Source organism: Uranotaenia lowii, chromosome 2, assembly GCF_029784155.1.
Source record: "Uranotaenia lowii strain MFRU-FL chromosome 2, ASM2978415v1, whole genome shotgun sequence".
NCBI lineage: Eukaryota > Metazoa > Arthropoda > Insecta > Diptera > Culicidae > Uranotaenia > Uranotaenia lowii.
This window is the reverse complement of record NC_073692.1, coordinates 8883611-8902965: the sequence shown is the minus strand read 5'-3', so window position 1 is coordinate 8902965 and position 19355 is coordinate 8883611. Positions and strand designations below refer to the sequence as shown.

Genomic DNA, 19355 nt, shown 5'->3' with positions numbered 1-19355 from the left:
CGAAACTTGAAGTCTGTCTTTTATGTTAAACATTTAATTGGTGATGGAAGCGAAAAGTTTAACTCTCGCTCTTCAGAAAAATCCGTAAGATCCGTCAAAAGTTGGATGAAAATTAGGCTGCATTCAAAGTTCTTTGAAATAACAGGTTACCTCATCCGCCATATTGGTTGGCAGATTTCCAGAATGATGACGTAGTTGTTATGAAAAATATCGAGCATTGTATTGAATTCTACAGTTTTTCCATAAAAAAGATTTTTGATGCCAGTAATTTGTACGCCACTGTCCTCAAATGCATAAATTCGACTTCCCAGATTTATGAGCTTCTTCAAAAAATACGATTTGGATTGTGGTTCTGCATAAAATGCGAATTAACCTCGGAAATATCTAAATTTTGGTGGAAATTGTAATTACTGGAAACTATTTCCAAGCATATTGTAAGCTTAAAAATGGAAAATATTGCAAGAAGACACATGTAATAGTCCTAATAAATCATTTAACACGCAAATTTCGAGTTCATGAACAGTAAAATATTTAATTGATAAATCATCTTTTCTCGTAACTATTTTCTCATTCGAGTTTTGGAATGATTCCAAGCTCTTAATTCAATATATTTCATACTGAAATCAATTGTTTCAACACTAACTTTAGTTCCTTAACACTAATTACTGGACTTTTTTATGCAAATGACGAAAAACGTAGATTTATTTTTTTTTTCCTATGGAATGTATGAAGAATCTCATAACAACTACGTCATCATGCCCGGCACGGGGGTACGTTCACGCATGATTACGGTACCCTTTATTTCAAATACTCTGGGCTGCATCCCTCTTGTACTCCTAGCACCTCCTAGCCTGCTTACAGCAAAAGTCAGTAATAGTAACATAGCAATCTTCGTTTAAATATTCTGTAGTCAATGACCATGATTTTTAGTTCTTTCCTCAGGTTCTACAAAAAAGCAACCTCTTAAAAAATAAAATATTCAAAAATGAATAAAATAAAATGGATGAAAATTTTCCCATTATTCGATTTGGGTCTCTAAAAAGCATTTGAGAATCTTGATGAAATGGAAAAATTTTGAGAACGGATGCTGTTTATTATTCAAAACTAATGAATTCTGGATTTCAAGAACCAAGAAAATAGAAAATTGTGAATAATTTTATACTGGAAGTTCACAGAGGTTTTTTTTATGTTGAAATTTTGTTTTTTCAACCAGCTTTTTCAGTCTTTCATTGCTTTCAAGACGATCAGTTTAAGATTTTTTTTATGTTTTACTCACATTTTCAAGCAGTACCTAGTATTGAAAACAACAAAAAAAAAATATTTACAATATTTCTCGTAGGAATTTAATTTTCTTAAGCCCGATTTACAGTTTACAGTTTGTCAATAACTCAAAATCGCGACACAATTAGCATGTGTAACATGGTGGGATCGATGAGGAATGATTGAAACATGAAATTCCAGTGGGACTCGTTCCTAATTCGATTGTTTTTTATTCGATTCCCCTGGTTTTCACCGCAGAAATTCCATCGTGGTGGGGGAATAAAAATAGTTTTATATACATGGTTTTAAGGTATGTACGAGTTCGGCTGGAATTTCATCCTTCAACCTTTCCCCATCGATTCCGCCATGTTACAAAACCTCGTTTAGCGATGCGTTGTTTAGTTTTGACAAAATAAGATTTTTCACGTTCATTTTCACGAAATGAGTAAATGAGTCCATACGGTAATCGATAAAGTGAATCTGTGTGTCAATTTTCTTGAATTGCATAAGCCTTTAGTAGAGGCGTTAGAACAAGAACAAGAAAAAAGCTCTGGGAGCCTACCTTTTTTTTTACAACCATGGCAAACTTTTATACTCTAAAATGACGCTCTCATATTAAGTATGTTTTCATTTGCGGGACTTTACAGTCTGGTTAGAATGCTAGAAATATCCACAAATAGGGCCAGTACTCGAAAAAATGCAGTATTTTCATCAGTGAATATCTCATCGACATTATGAAGGCAAGAAAGGCGAAGGTAAATTCAAGCCCAATCTAATCCTTTAGACTTAGAAACTGGATCATGAAGGTCAATTTTTCTTACTAGTAAGCCCAACAGGCATAAGAACAGGGCTGATTTCATATCTTCAATGTAAGAAAGGAGATTTTATTATGGCAAAAAACGGTTTATTTTCTTTTACCAGTACTAGTGATATTTAAAGGCCTATTAAAAATGAACACTCTATGAAAATGGACTTTTTTAGAACCTGGAATAGTTTGTTTGATGAAAGTATAAAACGACTCTAAAAAAAATATGTTTATGATACGGTTTTACCACAACAATTGTATATAAAAGTGTATTCAAATATATTGAACAGCTTTGTGTTTTCATTTAGAATCTTTTTATATAATTTAAAACCTTCTTTTCAAAGTTTATAAACCTTTATAAGAGTTGACTTAACCATGCATTCAGATTTGTTTTTTTTTCAGAACCGTTAGGTTGAATCTTCCATGAAAAAACGTTGTACTCAAACGGATTCTTTAAAATTATTCCTTTGCGAATAAACAAACACATTTGTAAGAGAATGTAAAATAATCTCCTTAATATTTGTTCATTTACATAGCAAAAAAGCGCCGAAAAACTCATTTTTTCGGACTAAGTGATCATATAATAACAAAGCGTTGTAACGAGAAACCTGAGGATCATTTTGAAAATGAAGATTTTAAAACTCTACTTTACATGAAGCCATATCTTTATGGGATTTCAAAATTTTTAGGTAGTAAATAGTATAATAAAACATTCCAAAATTTTTAATACCTCAAAAATTCACATTAACCGACAAACTTGACCGCTCCAATTTTTTTAAATAATTGAGTTGCTACGTAAGACTTCAAGTTATTCATCAATCTCGTAAATTATCTGTTTTTTTGTTTCAAAATATATAATTTCTTTGTCGATAATTTTGCTACTGTCAATAATTTGTGAAACGGCAGCATGAGGGGCCAAGATTTTCACCATAATTGCCTTATTTTAAAGCTTGCGGAAAGCAGAAACTGAAGTTTTTAATAAAAATTTCGAATCATAGATCTGCCTGTGAGTTCTTTATGTTATTATTATTATTAATAGTTTATTATAGAGGATTTTAACTAATACTAGTCCTTCGTCCTCTGAGAAAAAGAAAAAAAAAATACATATACATACACAAATACACTACATTATAGTTTTCCTAACAAATTAGCACTTTTTAAAAAATCTATTAACTTTTTTTCGTTGTTTGGATTCAAAGCAGAGGAAACGTCGTGACTGATGCCGTTAGTTTTTCTTTCCTGGTCATACATTCGACATTCTGCAATCAAATGCTTAACAGTTAAAGGTTCGTTACAGGTGTTGCATATAGATGTTCCAGTTGTCCAAAAGCTTGAATGAGTTAGAGTTGTATGACCAATCCGAAGACGAGTGAGTGATCGCCGTTCCAAAGGATCTGTTCTATCACACCAAGGAATGGTGGTGTTTTTGATTTCTCGAAGAAAAAGTTGTCTGCTATTAAACCACGTTTGTTCCCAAGTTTTACGTATCTCCCTTGAGATCATTCTCCTTATATCCTGAGCCGGAACTTCGCAAATTATGTGTTCACAACTTCTTCCCAGAGCGGCTAGATTATCAGCTAAAACGTTTCCAGTGATGTTCTTTATGTACTTTGAAGAATAAATAATCGCATATGTTCAGGGGTCTCCAGTTTTATAAACCATATGGCCTGCGGCCTAAGTAGTTTTGACGGTTGTACTCCATTTACCCGAAAACCTTTGCCCAGAATGAAAAATCCCCAGAGTTTCAATCGCCAGAAAGAACCATTCCCCAGATTTTTTTCCCCAGACGAACCATTCCCCAGAAAATTTTTCGCCAGAATGAACCATTTACCAGAAAATTTTCGCCAGAAGAACCATTTCCCAGAAAAATGAAAAAAAAGAAATAAAAAAATTAAAAATAAAAAAAAAGAAGGAATTGTTGCAAAAAAATCGGTTTTCATAACTTTATTCTTTTGCGGCAAAGCCGCAACCAACGAGGATGAAGGGGCCGAGGCGGCACAAAGCCGCAGAAGCTCCCAAATCCGAGGTGGCCGCCGACCCGCCGTCGGAAGCGGCGGCCCTAATACATTGGTCTAGGTCTGCCGGGGCTTCCTAGGTCTGCGTGAAAGCTAGGAGTGATCCCTTAGCCCCGTCCGCCACGCGACAGCGTGAAGGACAAAACGTCTTTCAAGTTTGAACGCGCAGCGTGAGGAGTCGGATACCAAAACGGGTTTTTTAAGGACCATGGTAAGCATTGAATCAATTAAAGTACCCGAACAATAAACAAAGCACAATATTGGTTCTGAAAAAAATTTAGTTGGAAAATTTCAAAGTTGTAGTTTCATTTAAAAAATCATTTTGAAAATATAAATTTCCAATCATATGAAATTTACAAAAATTCATTAGAAAAAAAAAACAAAAGTACTAGAGAAAAAAATCTGGGATTTGTGCCATTCTGGGAAATATTCCATTCTGGGGAAAAAAAAATCTGGGAAATGTCGATTCTGGGAAAAAATTGTCTGGTAAATGGGGCATTCTGGGGAATTTTTTTCTGGGAAATGGTTCATTTTGTGGTTTGATTTCGGGTATTTGTCATTCTGGGAAAAATTCATTCTGGGCAATGGTTTTCGGGTAAATGGGATACAATCGTTTTGACTATCAAAGACTCGCGAATTTGTGCAAACGATTTTTTGGCGTAGAACTACGTCTCACGGCAACACTATAGGGGTGCAAATTAAATTCGCAAACGGTTCTCGCATCACGAAACACGCTTCTTTAACGGACATCTTTTCCGAACAATGTTTTGTTTCGGCTGCCTCTTGGTACACCAATATCAATGAAGTGCATATACGAATATGAGCATCGAAAGTTATAAATTTAACTGCCAAGCTTCATTCGTATAAAACAATTTGTGATGCTGCCGTTCGTGTCTAAAGTCACACAAAGCTGTATAGCTGCCGCTCACTCAACGAACGCCAAGCCACCGAGAGCTCCCTCCGAGGCCCCAGCTAAGTCAGCAGAAAAAAAGGTGAAATTGAAAGCTGGAAGAAGCATCATTCAGTTGATTTCCGCATGAGACTCGCTGTCTAACTGTCTGAGGGCAAGCAGCCAAAGCGGCTACGAAAGCTGCTGCTGCTGCTACTCCTAAGCCAGTTCGTCCGCCCAACAACAACCAAAAATAGTCCTTCTCAGGACTACAAATTGAGAGTTTAAGCAATGAGTGAATATTTTTCCAAATATTTTCATGACAACTTTGGTTCATTATATCCGATATACATTCGTGCTCTGCCGGCCAAAAGTTTGGGATCTCCCTTCTAAAACATAAAAATTTTGTTCAGTAATATATCAACCAATTGACATTCAAAAGATCACGAGCGAAAAGTGGTATATGTTAAGGCAAACAGATCCTCAGCACCTCGTAAGTTTTGTTCTAAACATATTTCAAGGGATTTCACAGTCACATTTTTTGTAAAAAAATATTGGAAAATAGTCAACCTTTAGTTGAAGTTTTCATGAAGTATGACTAAGATCAAGTACAACTCATGAACTTTCAAATAAGCTTATTAGATCAGCGATAAATTGTTTGATAACAGAGATACAGAAGTAATAAAATTGAATATTTTTGAAGACCAATCCCAAACTTTTGGCCAATACATCATCATTCTGCGGGGTGATCCCAAATTTTTGGTCGATAACTTAAGTAGTTATTTTGACAATTTCAAGTACAAGGCACTTTATTTGCACAACGTTTAACAAATGTGTTTTAATAAGTGTGTTTCCATGTATTTAAGGGGAGATCCCCAACTTTTGGCCGGCAGTGTACTTTTGATTGAGCCGGGCGGGAGGAAAACCAACGGATCAAAGCAAGCTTTTGTTTGTCGATACTCTGCATCACGTGTGTTCCTTTTTTCGGTATTCTGCTTTGCGCTATACCTTTATTTTAGTATGTTAAACAACATAACCTTTGAGTTCTCATTGATACAAACTTTCGAAAATTGTATATGACAGGCAATATAATTCAATAATGACAAATTTGAAATATAACATTCATCAAATTTTCGTAAAATCGATAGAAATAAAGATGTCGTAATTCTACGTAAATCTTGTGGTTGTGTCTAATATACAGCCTCTCCAACTTTTTTTTTTATTTCGATGTTCATTAGGAGCCCACATCCATGATATTAAATTTTAATAAAAGAATTCTTTTTCTGCTGTCCGCTAGCTTTGAAATAAGGCAATTTTGGTGAAAATTTTGGCCATATAATCTTTTTTGGAAATGTTTGTAGTTTTAGATTCTTTGTTGATTGTTACTTTTCATTAAAGTTTCGAACGAAAAAAATGTTTTCATCTAATTCGATGTATAAACCAGTTATGAGCAAAAATTTTAAAGTATAACCGTATATCAAGGTAGAACTAAAATTTTCCTTGCTCAATCTAATTCATTTTTCAAATTTTGCATTTTTTTATTGGCTTTGAGAATTCTCAGGATTTTCTAACGCTTCCCGGGTTTCGGGAATTCCCGAATTCTTTTTATTCCCAAGAATTCCTGGTCGGGAAATCCCGAGGTTAAACACTCTATTTAAAATAAAGGTAATAAATTACACGACATAAAACCTGGCAAACTTAGTTTCATGGAGTTCTTTTGCACGGATTTTTTTTTAATGATTCCTTTATCCGTTTGTTATTTCTTTCTTATACGAGAAATTTATTTTTTCATATTTATGTATGTATCGTATTTATCGGTGAAAAAGGTGTAAAATGTGCGTTAAAAAGGACGAACTCTAACTTTTGCCTTCAAATTTTTGGCAAAACTTGGCGTCCTATACACCGTCAAATTCAGTAAATATCAAGCGTGGAAAATTTTAAAAAGAGTTGTTCTTATAATTCTTCGAAAATTTCTAAAAATGTTGGCTCAAGTTTTAAAAATAAACAGCGGTTTAAGAATTGTCTTTAAAATTTTAAAATAGGTAGGAAAAAATATCGTACGAATTGACATTCGATAAACATTAAAATTGTATTCCAAGTATTACAATCTAATCAAAAGAAATTTCGAAGGATACAAGATGTTTTATATAAACAAATCCTTTAAGAACAATCATTTAGTTTCTGAATAAGAATATTTTTAAAAAAGTACTCACCCTTTACCAGGAGAATCTGCAGCAGCACTAGCAAACACCACATCTCATATTCCGTTTAAGCACGTAGCTTTCCACTGACTCCAACCACCTCTGGGGGGTAATCTCTTAAGCACACTTTTGTTTTGTTTTAATATTCACACCACGCACGACCTAGATATGATATGGATTCAAGCATTTTTAATAATCAGTTTATCAAATTTATTGCACATTCCTCCCTCTTGTCGATTACAACAATGATGATATGCAATGCACTGAGCCCTCCCATCCGATGTGGAATTACTCAAACACCAGTCATTCAGTCAGTAGTTAATCATAAACAATCCCGATCGTAAACCGCGCTCAATCATATTCAAACAAGTGGGTGGAAAGGAAATGTGGCTTCCCGTGATTATTTGTTTTTACACTGATTTTAACGACGTTCATCTTTCATCGCTCGCTGGCACCGGGGCCAGGTTCCAAATGAGGCAGGTTCGGTTCGGTTTTGCTGAAGGAGTTTGGTTGAGGGGAATTGCTCCATCATTACTTTTTTCTCTCGTTTTCCCCATATTTCAACATTCAAGGGTAATAAAAATCAAACACACACTTGCACTTTGGATGGTGATTTGGAAAATGAGAATTTGAGGGAAATGAGCCACCTTTCCTCTGGGTTCTTCTCCTGGGTAACTTTTTCTCTTCGCTTGGTGCTATTACGTTTAGTGGATAGTCTGTTACAGTACGTGGATTCGTTTGGGGGAAAAATGGGAGGGCGAAGGGATTTATCTCATTCTTTCCTCACTCCCTCACAGCATCCGAGATGGCAGCTGGCGTTGAGATTTTCTCGCTTTTACGTCATATGCACTTGGTATTATTGCTCTCGCCTACTCGGATGAGATGGCAGATTGCACTTTTGTCGCAGCAGTAGCAGGAAAGCAAGGCCAACTGTCTTCGAATTTGCTCTACCGGCTTGTTTTTTTTTAGAAGATAGGGCAAAACGGAGCGTTGGGTCTGCCAAGTCTACTAAGATCGGTGCAAAATGCACGCGGCTAAATAGAATCCGTTGTCAGCAAAGGTAACACTGACATAAATTTCCACTCCACTATTGCGCGCGAATTTTTTTTATTTTTCTTTATCTTGGCCGCCGTGCTGTAGCATTTGGCTGTTAAGTGAAAATATTGTGCGATTGCAGCGCCACCGACGATGATGCTGCTCTTGCCCATGTCTATCTTGCTTTCTATGTAGTTTGTACATGTTTTAACACCCTGCTGTCTACGGGAAGCCCCGGGGATGAAATTTAAAGTAGTCGAGACAAAAAAAACCCGACCACCATCATCCAGAACACCAGTGTGGATAGTGTGGATTTGAATCTTCCGCGAACGACGCGTTTAACTTCCTGTTTGAAAATCGGTTTCGCCGGTGGAAGAGCAGGGAAAAACCAACCCAGTTGTCGGTGGTGGAAAACTGCTGGTGCTGGTATGATTTTCCACGGCTATTTGAACAGAGGAATAACAAAACATCCTCTTCGTAAATCACAATCCCGTTTATGTGTGCGCCCGCTGAATCGTGTGAGCTTGGGTGAACCAGATTGGTAAACTTCATGAGTAAGCATTTTTTTTGTTTATTTATTTGATTAGTGTTTTTGCCTTTCTAACAGAAAGGTTTGGTTATCGGTCGATTGGGGAGATCATTAATTATGGGTCTTAGGCATACCTTTATAGGTACCTATCGACTCAGCTCGACGAGTTCTGTTGATGTCCGTGGATTTGTATGTGCCATTTTAAAAATGTCAAGAACGTTTTTGCGAAACTGGGCTGCGCAATTAAAATGATTTTAGTCTCAAAAGAATGCATTTTTTTTCCTACACAACCCTTTCAAAAACGGGAAAAAAACAAAATAGTTGAAACCGTTTTCTTTACGAAATACATATCATACTTATTATGGCATAAAAAAAAGTTGCTAGTGGCGCCTCGAAGCAGCAGCACCAGCAATCATTTATAAATTAGAGATAATCAAAATAAAAAATTAAAATTTACTGACTCGAGAATTGAACCGAAACCCTTCAGATCCAAAGTTGCAAGCGCTATCCAATAAACCATCGGCACGCTTGATAAAGAGCGGCTCAAACTCAAATAGGTAAAAGGCATTACTAAGACGTACCGTGGTCTGGGCAGTTTCTCAGTCTGCTGGGGCAAATACGGCAACAGTGTTTATATCTTACACTTCTTGCTTTTCAATGCAGCAAATGGCGGATCGGCGTTTCCTTCAGAGTCCGCCATGCCTATTAGACACTATAATTTCATATATGAAATTATAGTGTCTATAGCCATGCCGGGTGTCAACAAAATGCAGAGCCGTACAGAAAACTGCGTTGGGGGGGAATTTATATGAAGATCTTATGACCCTCGTTTTTTTTACCCGCGTTGAAGAATGAATTTATGTTTTTTTTTTCATTTCTACATACTCATACATAATTTAGATTCAATTTCAGATGCAGAATTCAGATTCAGTTTTCAAATTCAGGATACAGGTTTAGGAATCAGAATTCAGGATTCAGAATTCAAAATTCAGATTCAGAACTCATATTCAGATTCAGAATTTAGATTCAGAATTCATATTCAGAATTCCGATTAAGAATTCAGATTCAGAATTCAGATTCAGAATTCAGATTCAGAATTCAGATTCAGAATTCAGATTCAGAATTCAGATTCAGAATTCAGATTCAGAATTCAGATTCAGAATTCAGATTCAGAATTCAGATTCAGAATTCAGATTCAGAATTCAGATTCAGAATTCAGATTCAGAATTCAGATTCAGAATTCAGATTCAGAATTCAGATTCAGAATTCAGATTCAGAATTCAGATTCAGAATTCAGATTCAGAATTCAGATTCAGAATTCAGATTCAGAATTCAGATTCAGAATTCAGAATTCAGATTCAGAATTCAGATTCAGAATTCAGATTCAGAATTCAGATTCAGAATTCAGATTCAGAATTTATGTAAATTTATTTTCGGCATATCGGTGAAAAATTTAGATTCATGGAGAAAGAATATCAGAATTAAAAATTGATGAAGCTGGTTGTTGCGAGGTAAAGTATGGTGTACGTTAATAAATTTTCCTTGCAAAAATGTTCTTTCGCTCTTTTCATCATCCGTAAAATTTCTCCTCACTTTATCAATTTTCAATTCTGGAATTGTTTCTCCAAGAATACCAATTTTCACAGTTTTTGATAAATTTGCGATGACTTAAAGATCATTACGCATGAAAACACGATTTTGTTTTGTGAAAACCTTTTTTCACATTTTTTCTGAAATTAAGTTTGCTGCATACTTTTAGGGGTAAAACCATACTACTAAAAGTTGTAAAATCCGAAATCATAAAAAAAATTTTGGATGAAAGAAATTTCAATGTTGAAAACCGCGTGATGCAAAACAATCAAAATGAGATTCAGATTCAGAATTCAGATTCAGAATTCAGATTCAGAATTCAGATTCAGAATTCAGATTCAGAATTCAGATTCAGAATTCAGATTCAGAATTCAGATTCAGAATTCAGATTCAGAATTCAGATTCAGAATTCAGGTTCAGAATTCAGATTCAGAATTCAGATACAGAATTCAGATTCAGAATTCAGATTCAGAATTCAGATTCAGAATTCAGATTCAGAATTCAGATTCAGAATTCAGATTCAGAATTCAGATTCAGAATTCAGAATTCAGATTCAGAATTCAGATTCAGAATTCAGATTCAGAATTCAAATTCAGAATTCAGATTCAGAATTCAGATTCAGAATTCAGATTCAGAATTCAGATTCAGAATTCAGATTCAGAATTTAGATTCAGAATTCAGATTCAGAATTCAGATTCAGAATTCAGATTCAGAATTTAGATTCAGAATTCAGATTCAGAATTCAGATTCAGAATTCAGATTCAGAATTCAGATTCAGAATTCAGATTCAGAATTCAGATTCATTTTTTTTTTTTTTTGTAGAGAAATGAATCCAACTTAGATGAAATTTCAGGGACTAGATAAGGGAAATTTGATGTTGAAAAACATGCGAAAAAAAAAAAAATTCGCCTTGTCTCCCGGTGAGACTTGAACCCACATCTTGCGCCTCTCCGGGGCCCATGTATTAACATTCTACTACAGGAGACCAACCTGGCGTATCAGTATTCAGATTCAGAATTCAGATTCAGAATTCAGATTCAGAATTCAGATTCAGAATTCAGATTCAGAATTCAGATTCAGAATTCAGATTCAGAATTCAGATTCAGAATTCAGATTCAGAATTCAGATTCAGAATTCAGATTCAGAATTCAGATTCAGAATTCAAATTCAGAATTCAGATTCAGAATTCAGATTCAGAATTCAGATTCAGAATTCAGATTCAGAATTCAGATTCAGAATTCAGATTCAGAATTCAGATTCAGAATTCAGATTCAGAATTCAGATTCAGAATTCAGATTCAGAATACAGATTTAGAATTCAAATTCAGAGTTCAAATTCAGAATTCAGATTGAGAATTCAGATTTAGAATTCTGATTAAGAATTCGGATTAAAGATCAACCTGGAATTTGAATATATTCAAATATTAGACTAAGTGTTGTAACTCAAAATTCAAACTTTAGAATCAGAATAAGATTTCAGATTTAGTTTCCAGAATGAGATTAATCATTTAATAGTCATATTACTTTCCCCTCCTTTTGTGGGAATTTTTCCTCTATGCATGGTTGAGCTCTAAAAAAGGTATCATGCTAGGGCACGCGTCACGGCTATCCATCAATATTGTAGTTGGTTTTACTTATTCAGTAAAAAAAAGCATAAAAAAACAGTAAGATTCGAACCGTGACCAGCAACGTGAAAGTTCTGGTTGCTACCACGGCACCATTTCAGCGTGTTATAAATCTTGGAAATTCTACTGTTTAAATACCATTCTTTCCATACATAAAATGAGCTCCTTACATACCAGTTCGCTTTTCCCCAAAAAAACGTACCAGGCATCATTTTTTTATATTGAGATTGGAATTTTTCGTGTTTGAATATCTGAAATCATTCTTATATGATTCAGAGGGAAGGAATCTATCATGTATATTCTATATTATTTTATATATTTCCAAATATAATTTAAACTCTGTTAGAAAGGCTCCAATCCACTGTTAAGTGTATTAAATCGGGTTTTTTTCTCTAGCAAACGATAAGGTTTTCAAATCAGTCAAAAATTTAAGTTATTATAACTTCTATGAAACATGATCACGCTTAATTTAAAATGATGTCGTAATTTATATCTAGTCAGAAAAAATCACAAGCTTATCGAAAAATGGCGTCATAAATTTATTTAAGAGTTTGATGAACTATTTCAGCAATTATAAACAATTACAATCGAAAATCAAAGGTTCATCATATACTAATTCAGGATTTAAACTTGTACTTTACCACTTGAGAAATATCAAATCATTTTACCAAAAAAATTAAATCGAATGAAATTCGTCAAAGCAATAATCTGTTATTATAAGCATACGAGATTGTTCGGTTTTTACAGGTTAGTCATGTTTTTTTTCACAGAAAAAATGAGGAAAGCCCGGTTGCCAGTTCATCGAAAAAAAAGCCTGCTCGAACTTATCCACCATATTATAATGTATCAGCGTAACAACATAATAAAATGTTTAATAAGATTTGAACTCAGCTGATGCACTTCGAAAACAAAAAATCTGGGAAGCTTGTTTTCCATCACAGATAGAAAAACGAGATCAGTAGCTATCTTCCTCAGGTTAAAATAAGATTGGAAATGTTTCTTACATAAAACAATTTGTATGAACTTAAATTGTTGTATGCAATTTAACAACTGAAAGGCGCTACGAACGAAAGAGTTTTATAAATTGTTAAAATCATTACTCAAAAAATCATTTCGAAATTTAGTTATAACAGCTCAACTTTGATTGATTCCAAATTACGAAAAGTAGTTTACACTTGTTGCATTTTATTTCTTGAGCTGCTTCTTAACACATTAAGGAACGCTAAGAAGTCATAGCTGAAAAACACCAAAATTCGACATTCTTTAACTCATAAATTACTGAACCAAATTTTACGAATTTTGTACTTTTGAGCTACCGAATGTTTAGTTTGTATTTTGTAAAATAAATATTTTCATAAAGGTATAGCTTTTGAGTTAAGCTCAAAGGTGTATCACACTCTCGGCAAGCGACAAAAGTGATATCTCGTATTTGGATCGCAATGTGTTGAGCGGCAGTTCACCCTTCAAAGGACCTACAATTTCATTCCCCCTTGCAATACAAATTTATGCGCCAATGTCAAACATGTTAAATTAAATGACGTTAAGTCATCGTTCAACTTCCACATCAAAATCATACTCAAACTCTTTAGCTAGAGCTAATTCAATGAACGTTTTGTTAAAAAAATTTTATATACATTCATATTTACTAGCAATTGGAAATTTTACGTGCAAATTGCAGCATTAGGATATCTCTGTTAAAAATGCCCTTGCGTGGTAAAACGCTAACGCATATATTTTGTTATATTTTCAGTTAAATTTTTAGGATTTTGTAAATTTTTCTAACTCAAACGTATTTTTGTAATTAATATCTTATAATTTGAAAGAAAGAATATAAAACTGCAGTACATTGTTGTTTTATGTTAAACTGAAAATTTAGTAAAATTTATATATCCGATCAAAATGCCTTCATCAAATTTTGGACAAAGGTGGTGTTCGATGAGATGTAGACAAAACCACGTATTTTTCTTTAGGTTTTGGAGAATAATTTTTCATGAATATAGATCGATTTTCATAATAATAGGGTGGGCTTGTGATATAGCTCAGTTGGCAAGTCTGTTGTCTCCTGAGCCGATGTCCGCGAGTTCGAGCCCAAGAGCAAACATCGAACACAGTTGTACCGGATAAGTTTTTCAATAACGATCCGCCAACTGCACCGTTGATAAAGTCGCGAATGCCATAAAGATGGTAAAACGACTATAATCGAAACAAAACAAAAAAATAATAATAGGTATATGAAGTTTAATGATTACGGATTTCGTACGGATTTGAGCGACAAACGTGGACTGGAAATTCAAAAGGATCACTAAATTTGTCGTCGTTGTTGAAACCGACACAGTTAACAGTATTGTGAAAAATTTCAAAACTATTCTGTTTTTCACTGAAAAAATGTTTAAAAACCACATGAGAGTTCACATTTTCGCTCCATGAAAAGAGTTTTTCCAAAAGTAAGAAAATATTTTTAAAAAAAGAATAATTGTGAATTGTGAAGTGCACTGTATCGAATGGGAAAATTTCGTGTAGATATTTTTTACACCGGAAAAAGTGAGCAGAGCCAAATCGGCCTCAGATATTTTAGTTGCATTTGGGCCCAGATTCAAAACAGTTCCAGCCCTACTCCTGCCATCTAAAGACGCATGGATCCGATTAAGTGAAAATTGTTCCCCTCAATGACAACAATGACTTTACATTGCATTGCACAGTGGGGATTTTCGTGCCAAAAAAGGTACCCAATTCAGCCCGTTCGTTCTTGCTCGAAAAAATCATCGTTTCTTGTGTAAAAAAATGCGAGGAATCGAATAAACCACACCGCTTTTCGATTAAATCACTTTAAAAGCCTCATTTTGCCCGATTTCCCCTACGTTTTTCAAGCGTACCGGTACAATTCCCGTTGTAGCAATCCACATCGCTAAAGAACAATCAAACCAAATATGCCAATTTATGTGAAAATGTTTTTTGAATCGATTGGTGTCAATCAAGTTATCATATATTGACCCAAAAGGCTCATTTTGCTCAATTTCCCATTTTTTTTTGGGAAAAGGTGTGGTTCATTCGATTCCTCGCATTTTTTTACATTAAGAATGATTTTTCACAAGAATTTTCCATGTGCTGGGCGGTTATAAATGAAATAGGTACCCTTTTTCCATCAAAAATCCCCACTGTGCATTGTTTTGCCTGTTTGAATCGTTTGGCAGGGAGCTCCACGCTTTATTCCTCCCTCGTTCCAGCATCTTTTGTGGTATTTACCACATGATTGGCCTGGCCGTAGTTATCTTTGCAATCAGGGCTACCAATGTGCCTAGTTTTTCAGAATTTGAATGATGTTTTGAGGCCCAATCTGATAACCTGATAACCGTTTTAAGAATAAGCTTGATTTTCCATGAATTTAAGACATAAGTGAAGGTCAAAATGTGAATCGATAACCAAAAAAAAAGATCGTCACTTCAACCGAAATTTCCGTTGAACGATATATCATGATTTTTATTTCTCATGTCCCTGAATTTTGAAGAAAAAATATTGGCCACCCTGAATGCATTACATGTTTAAGTTAAGGTTACCTGAATTTTTTCCGTGTCCGTGTCGAACAAATCCGGTAAACTTTGTATAAAAACCTGGTAAAATCCGGGCATTCAAATTTTATCAAAGCCCTGAAATTAACAAAAATAAATTATTCAACCAATCCTCAAAACTCATTGACAAATTTAAAATCGTATTTAAAGGCTTCCAATTAACGTTTCATGATTATTTTTTATAAAAATGTATGTATGTATGTTAGACCGCTGCAAAAGATGACTTTTTGCTCCCATATGTTTTTTCGATGCCTTTTGGGTCTCGAAGCATCAGTGTAAAATTTGAGATGATTTGGTTGATTCCTGAGTTAGCGCAACGCGTTTCAATTTTGTATGGAAATTTGTATGGAAGAAGAAATTTTTGCACATTAAATCATCCAGAAAATTCAAATAAGCTTAAAATGAAGTCGGTCTTTAACTTTTAGTTTTGACTATTCTGAAGCTTCATTTTTTGCTAACATGACAAGCAGCTAAGAATTTCATGGAAAAAGTTATAACCATTTCAAAATAAAAAATCTAAATCAATTGAAAAGTATTCAAAAATGGCAGACTTTGTTTGCTATAGCTGTTAATAATTTCATGAAATGTTATGGCAAAGGTTATATTAATCAATAAATTCTCTGGCAATGCAAAGCAGTTTTTTGAGATTTTTTATTTCCATCCTACTGTTACACAGCTTTCAAACAAGCAGTCAAAAACGATATAATTAAAATAATGAATTTTGAAATCAAAAATTTTATATAACATTGAATATCTTTTCTGGGGTACAATTTAGGTTTGTGCTTTGTTCGCAAGAAATTTAATGCAAGAATTAAGGAACATTTTTCATCCAAAGTTATATTTTTTGGAACTTTCAGAAAATCTCTGGCGATTTTTGAATGAAGAATTTTGTTTTCCCATACAAATTTCCATACAAAATTAAAACTCGTTGCGCTAATTCAGGACTGGATGGATCGCTTAAAGAAAAAATATTGCTATTTCTGGCAGCAAAAACAATCAAAAAAAGTTATGGGAGGTGTAAAAATTTAAGAATTTCAAGTTTCCATACAAAGCTTGCAGCGGTCTAATGTATGTATGTAGTTGAACCCACCAGTGCAGTGGCTGATAGGTCTTTCGACCCGAGGCGGTACGGGAAGTCTCGATCACACATTCAAATATGGTTCATGCTTAACTCACAAACAATAATTGCAGCGCAACCAAGGGGTCCGTTACAACTGGCTTGGGACAGGTTTGACTCATCTTACTCACTTCAAACTGTTCGAAACAAATAAAGATACCTGGAAAGGTCCCTAAGAAACCTATTCCAGATTCCAAATTTGCCGAGATACTCCGGCTGGCTTGAACCCACAATCCATTGTATATCAGTTTTCCGCTCGTTTGATGCCCTGTTCAACCCCCCATTAGTCCCCAATAATAGAGTTAAGCTATTTTATTATTTAATATAATGAAATTTAAAACGATCAATATTCAAGTGGTAATTAGCTGATTGTATTCCTTTGTTGATTCCTTTCGCCTTGAAGAAAGTCAAGCAATCTACAGGAAAAAGCTTCGACGCTGGCACTCTTATTTTACTACTGTACCCGGAAATAATCTCCTTTGTCAGAAAGATAATAAACTTTAAAAAAATCACTAAAGTTTCTCCACCTTCATCACTGATTCAAAATAACTTTCTTTGAATTTTAAATTCAAATCGATAAAAAAATCCTTCCGGATCTAAATAGACATCTTCTTCACTCCACAAATCGACAAAAATGCACGGATTGAACTCGAATTCTATTACCGGTTTTCCCGAAAATCTATTTACACCAACATCAAGAACTTTCGTTATGTTAAAGTAAATTAATCACTACAATGACTAACTTCGAAAAAAATCTTAATAATGGAAAACAAAAATTTAATTTAAAGACCACAGAAGAAAAACGCGGTCGCGGAAAAACAAACGACCGTTCTCGTGCAAGGCCAACTTAGCTCCCATCGGCTCGTAAAGAGTGTCATAATCAAGATAAAATCAACAAGATGACATAATTCAACTGAAAATTACAAATTTATAGAAAAACTAGCAGACTCGGTGAGCTTTGCTACACCATGCAAAATTTAATTAAATGTGTTAAAATATTTGAAATTCAGTTTTATTTCCTAGACAGCGTTTCAAACCAAATGTCAACATAACTTAGAAGCAACTGAAGTTTCTTACTTCAGTACAAATATGTTTTAATAGTATTTTCTTGAATTGATCTCTTATTTTTTTAAGATCTAAAACATTTTTTTTTTAAGCTTCATAGAGTTTCTAATTAATTCAATTTTTTATTTTAATGATAAGGACTTCCAGTCCTTTCCCTCTTGCAATGCAAGAAGTGCTGACTGATAAGTTTTCGAATTTTGCCAAATATTATATGAATAAAGACTTGTCTCCTATTTTTCGACTTCACCCAGAAATAAGAAAGGGTATCAAATTCTTCGTATCAAAATAACTTTGCTTTCTTTTACTTATTAAGTTCTTGATTTATGCCAACAAACTTGTATGGAAGTTAGTTAAAAAGTTTTCAAGCTATCCAACGCGATTTATATGGAAATTCTTTTGTCGCTCCCTTCTTCACACTACAATGTAGAAAGTTTTGTCAATAGAAACATATCTCGTACCCAAATACCTTCCCCTGTTAAAATCATGTTGATAATAAATTTTTCGCCATGTTCTAAACTTGAAGACATGACACATTACAACTCGAAGTGATGCCAAACAATACTTGTAATGGTATGAAATCTGGCGACTTTTTATACTCTAAATTATTAAATAATTATCTGTTTTAGCTAAAAATGCAAATTAAATTCATACGGATAAACTGTAACTCAATGAATCATGGAATAGAATGGTCTTTAAGGCTGAATCACAGAATTTTTTTTTGTGCTGAGGGTCCTTTTAAGATTTTTCAAGATTTCAGCTTACTGACCTTATCTGTTCATTAAAAATCGATTGAAATATACATTTTCAAAAATTGAATGGATAAAAACCAAATTATTCATGCTCCGACGGTGGTATGAATATTTTCTAAAAATTTGCATGTAAATATATCAAAAATCTTAAAATGATTATTTTTGCGCCCAGAAGTGTAACAGTTATCAAAGTTTCTTTTGCTTCTATTTTTTTAATTTCAATCTTCAGTTCAAATTTCAATTTCAATTCAGATACACCGGAGCAAGTGCAAACGGATTTTACCATAGTTGAACTCTAAAAAACTATGATATTTTTTTTTACAACAAATCAATTTTCGTTTATTGCATAACTAAATCAGTTCTTAACAAACTCTTGTTGAAAGTTAAATATTCAAAAATGTTGCCAAAAAGATGTATCTAAGTTAACATTTGTTTTTCCAAAAAGATATGGTGTAAATAAGAAAAGGGGATCAAGTATCTCCACTCTCCCCTAATGATTCCAAACGTTGCTTTGAGAAACGTTTGATTAAATTCAATATTTTCGTAGTTTGTAATTTTTTTTAATTTAAGGAAGAGATTAATCACCGTAGTTTCAGTTTGTTATTTCAATTTTCGTTCTTATGAGTGAAAAGTGATGTCTTTTTTAGTAAGAATATCTTAAAATTATGAATCTTTATAGATGATAGAAAGTTACACTAAGTTACACACAGTTACACAAAGCTTCCCAGATTACCGGGATTTTCAAATAAAAAATAAAGGAATGGGTCGTCCGGCCCGGTTGCCAGGATATCGAAGAAAAAAACACGGATTTTGACTTTTTTAGCAATCCAAACCTTCAAATCAAATTTGGTTCATGAAATTCACGTGTTTGCATAAAATAAAATAAAAATGTTCGTCCGCACTGCAAGTT

General features: G+C 34.0%; 1 protein-coding gene across 2 annotated transcripts in view; it reads right to left on the bottom strand.

Annotated features, from left to right (window-relative positions):
* The window catches only part of LOC129747504 (uncharacterized), a 96667-nt gene that overhangs the window by 74203 nt on the left and 3109 nt on the right, over window positions 1–19355 (bottom strand). For both annotated transcript variants that reach the window (XM_055741757.1, XM_055741755.1), the window contains exon 2: window positions 7183–7332. In XM_055741757.1, coding sequence (XP_055597732.1) covers window positions 7183–7225 — 43 coding nt within the window. In that variant the 5' untranslated portion in view covers window positions 7226–7332. The remainder of the gene's footprint in view (window positions 1–7182; window positions 7333–19355) is intronic.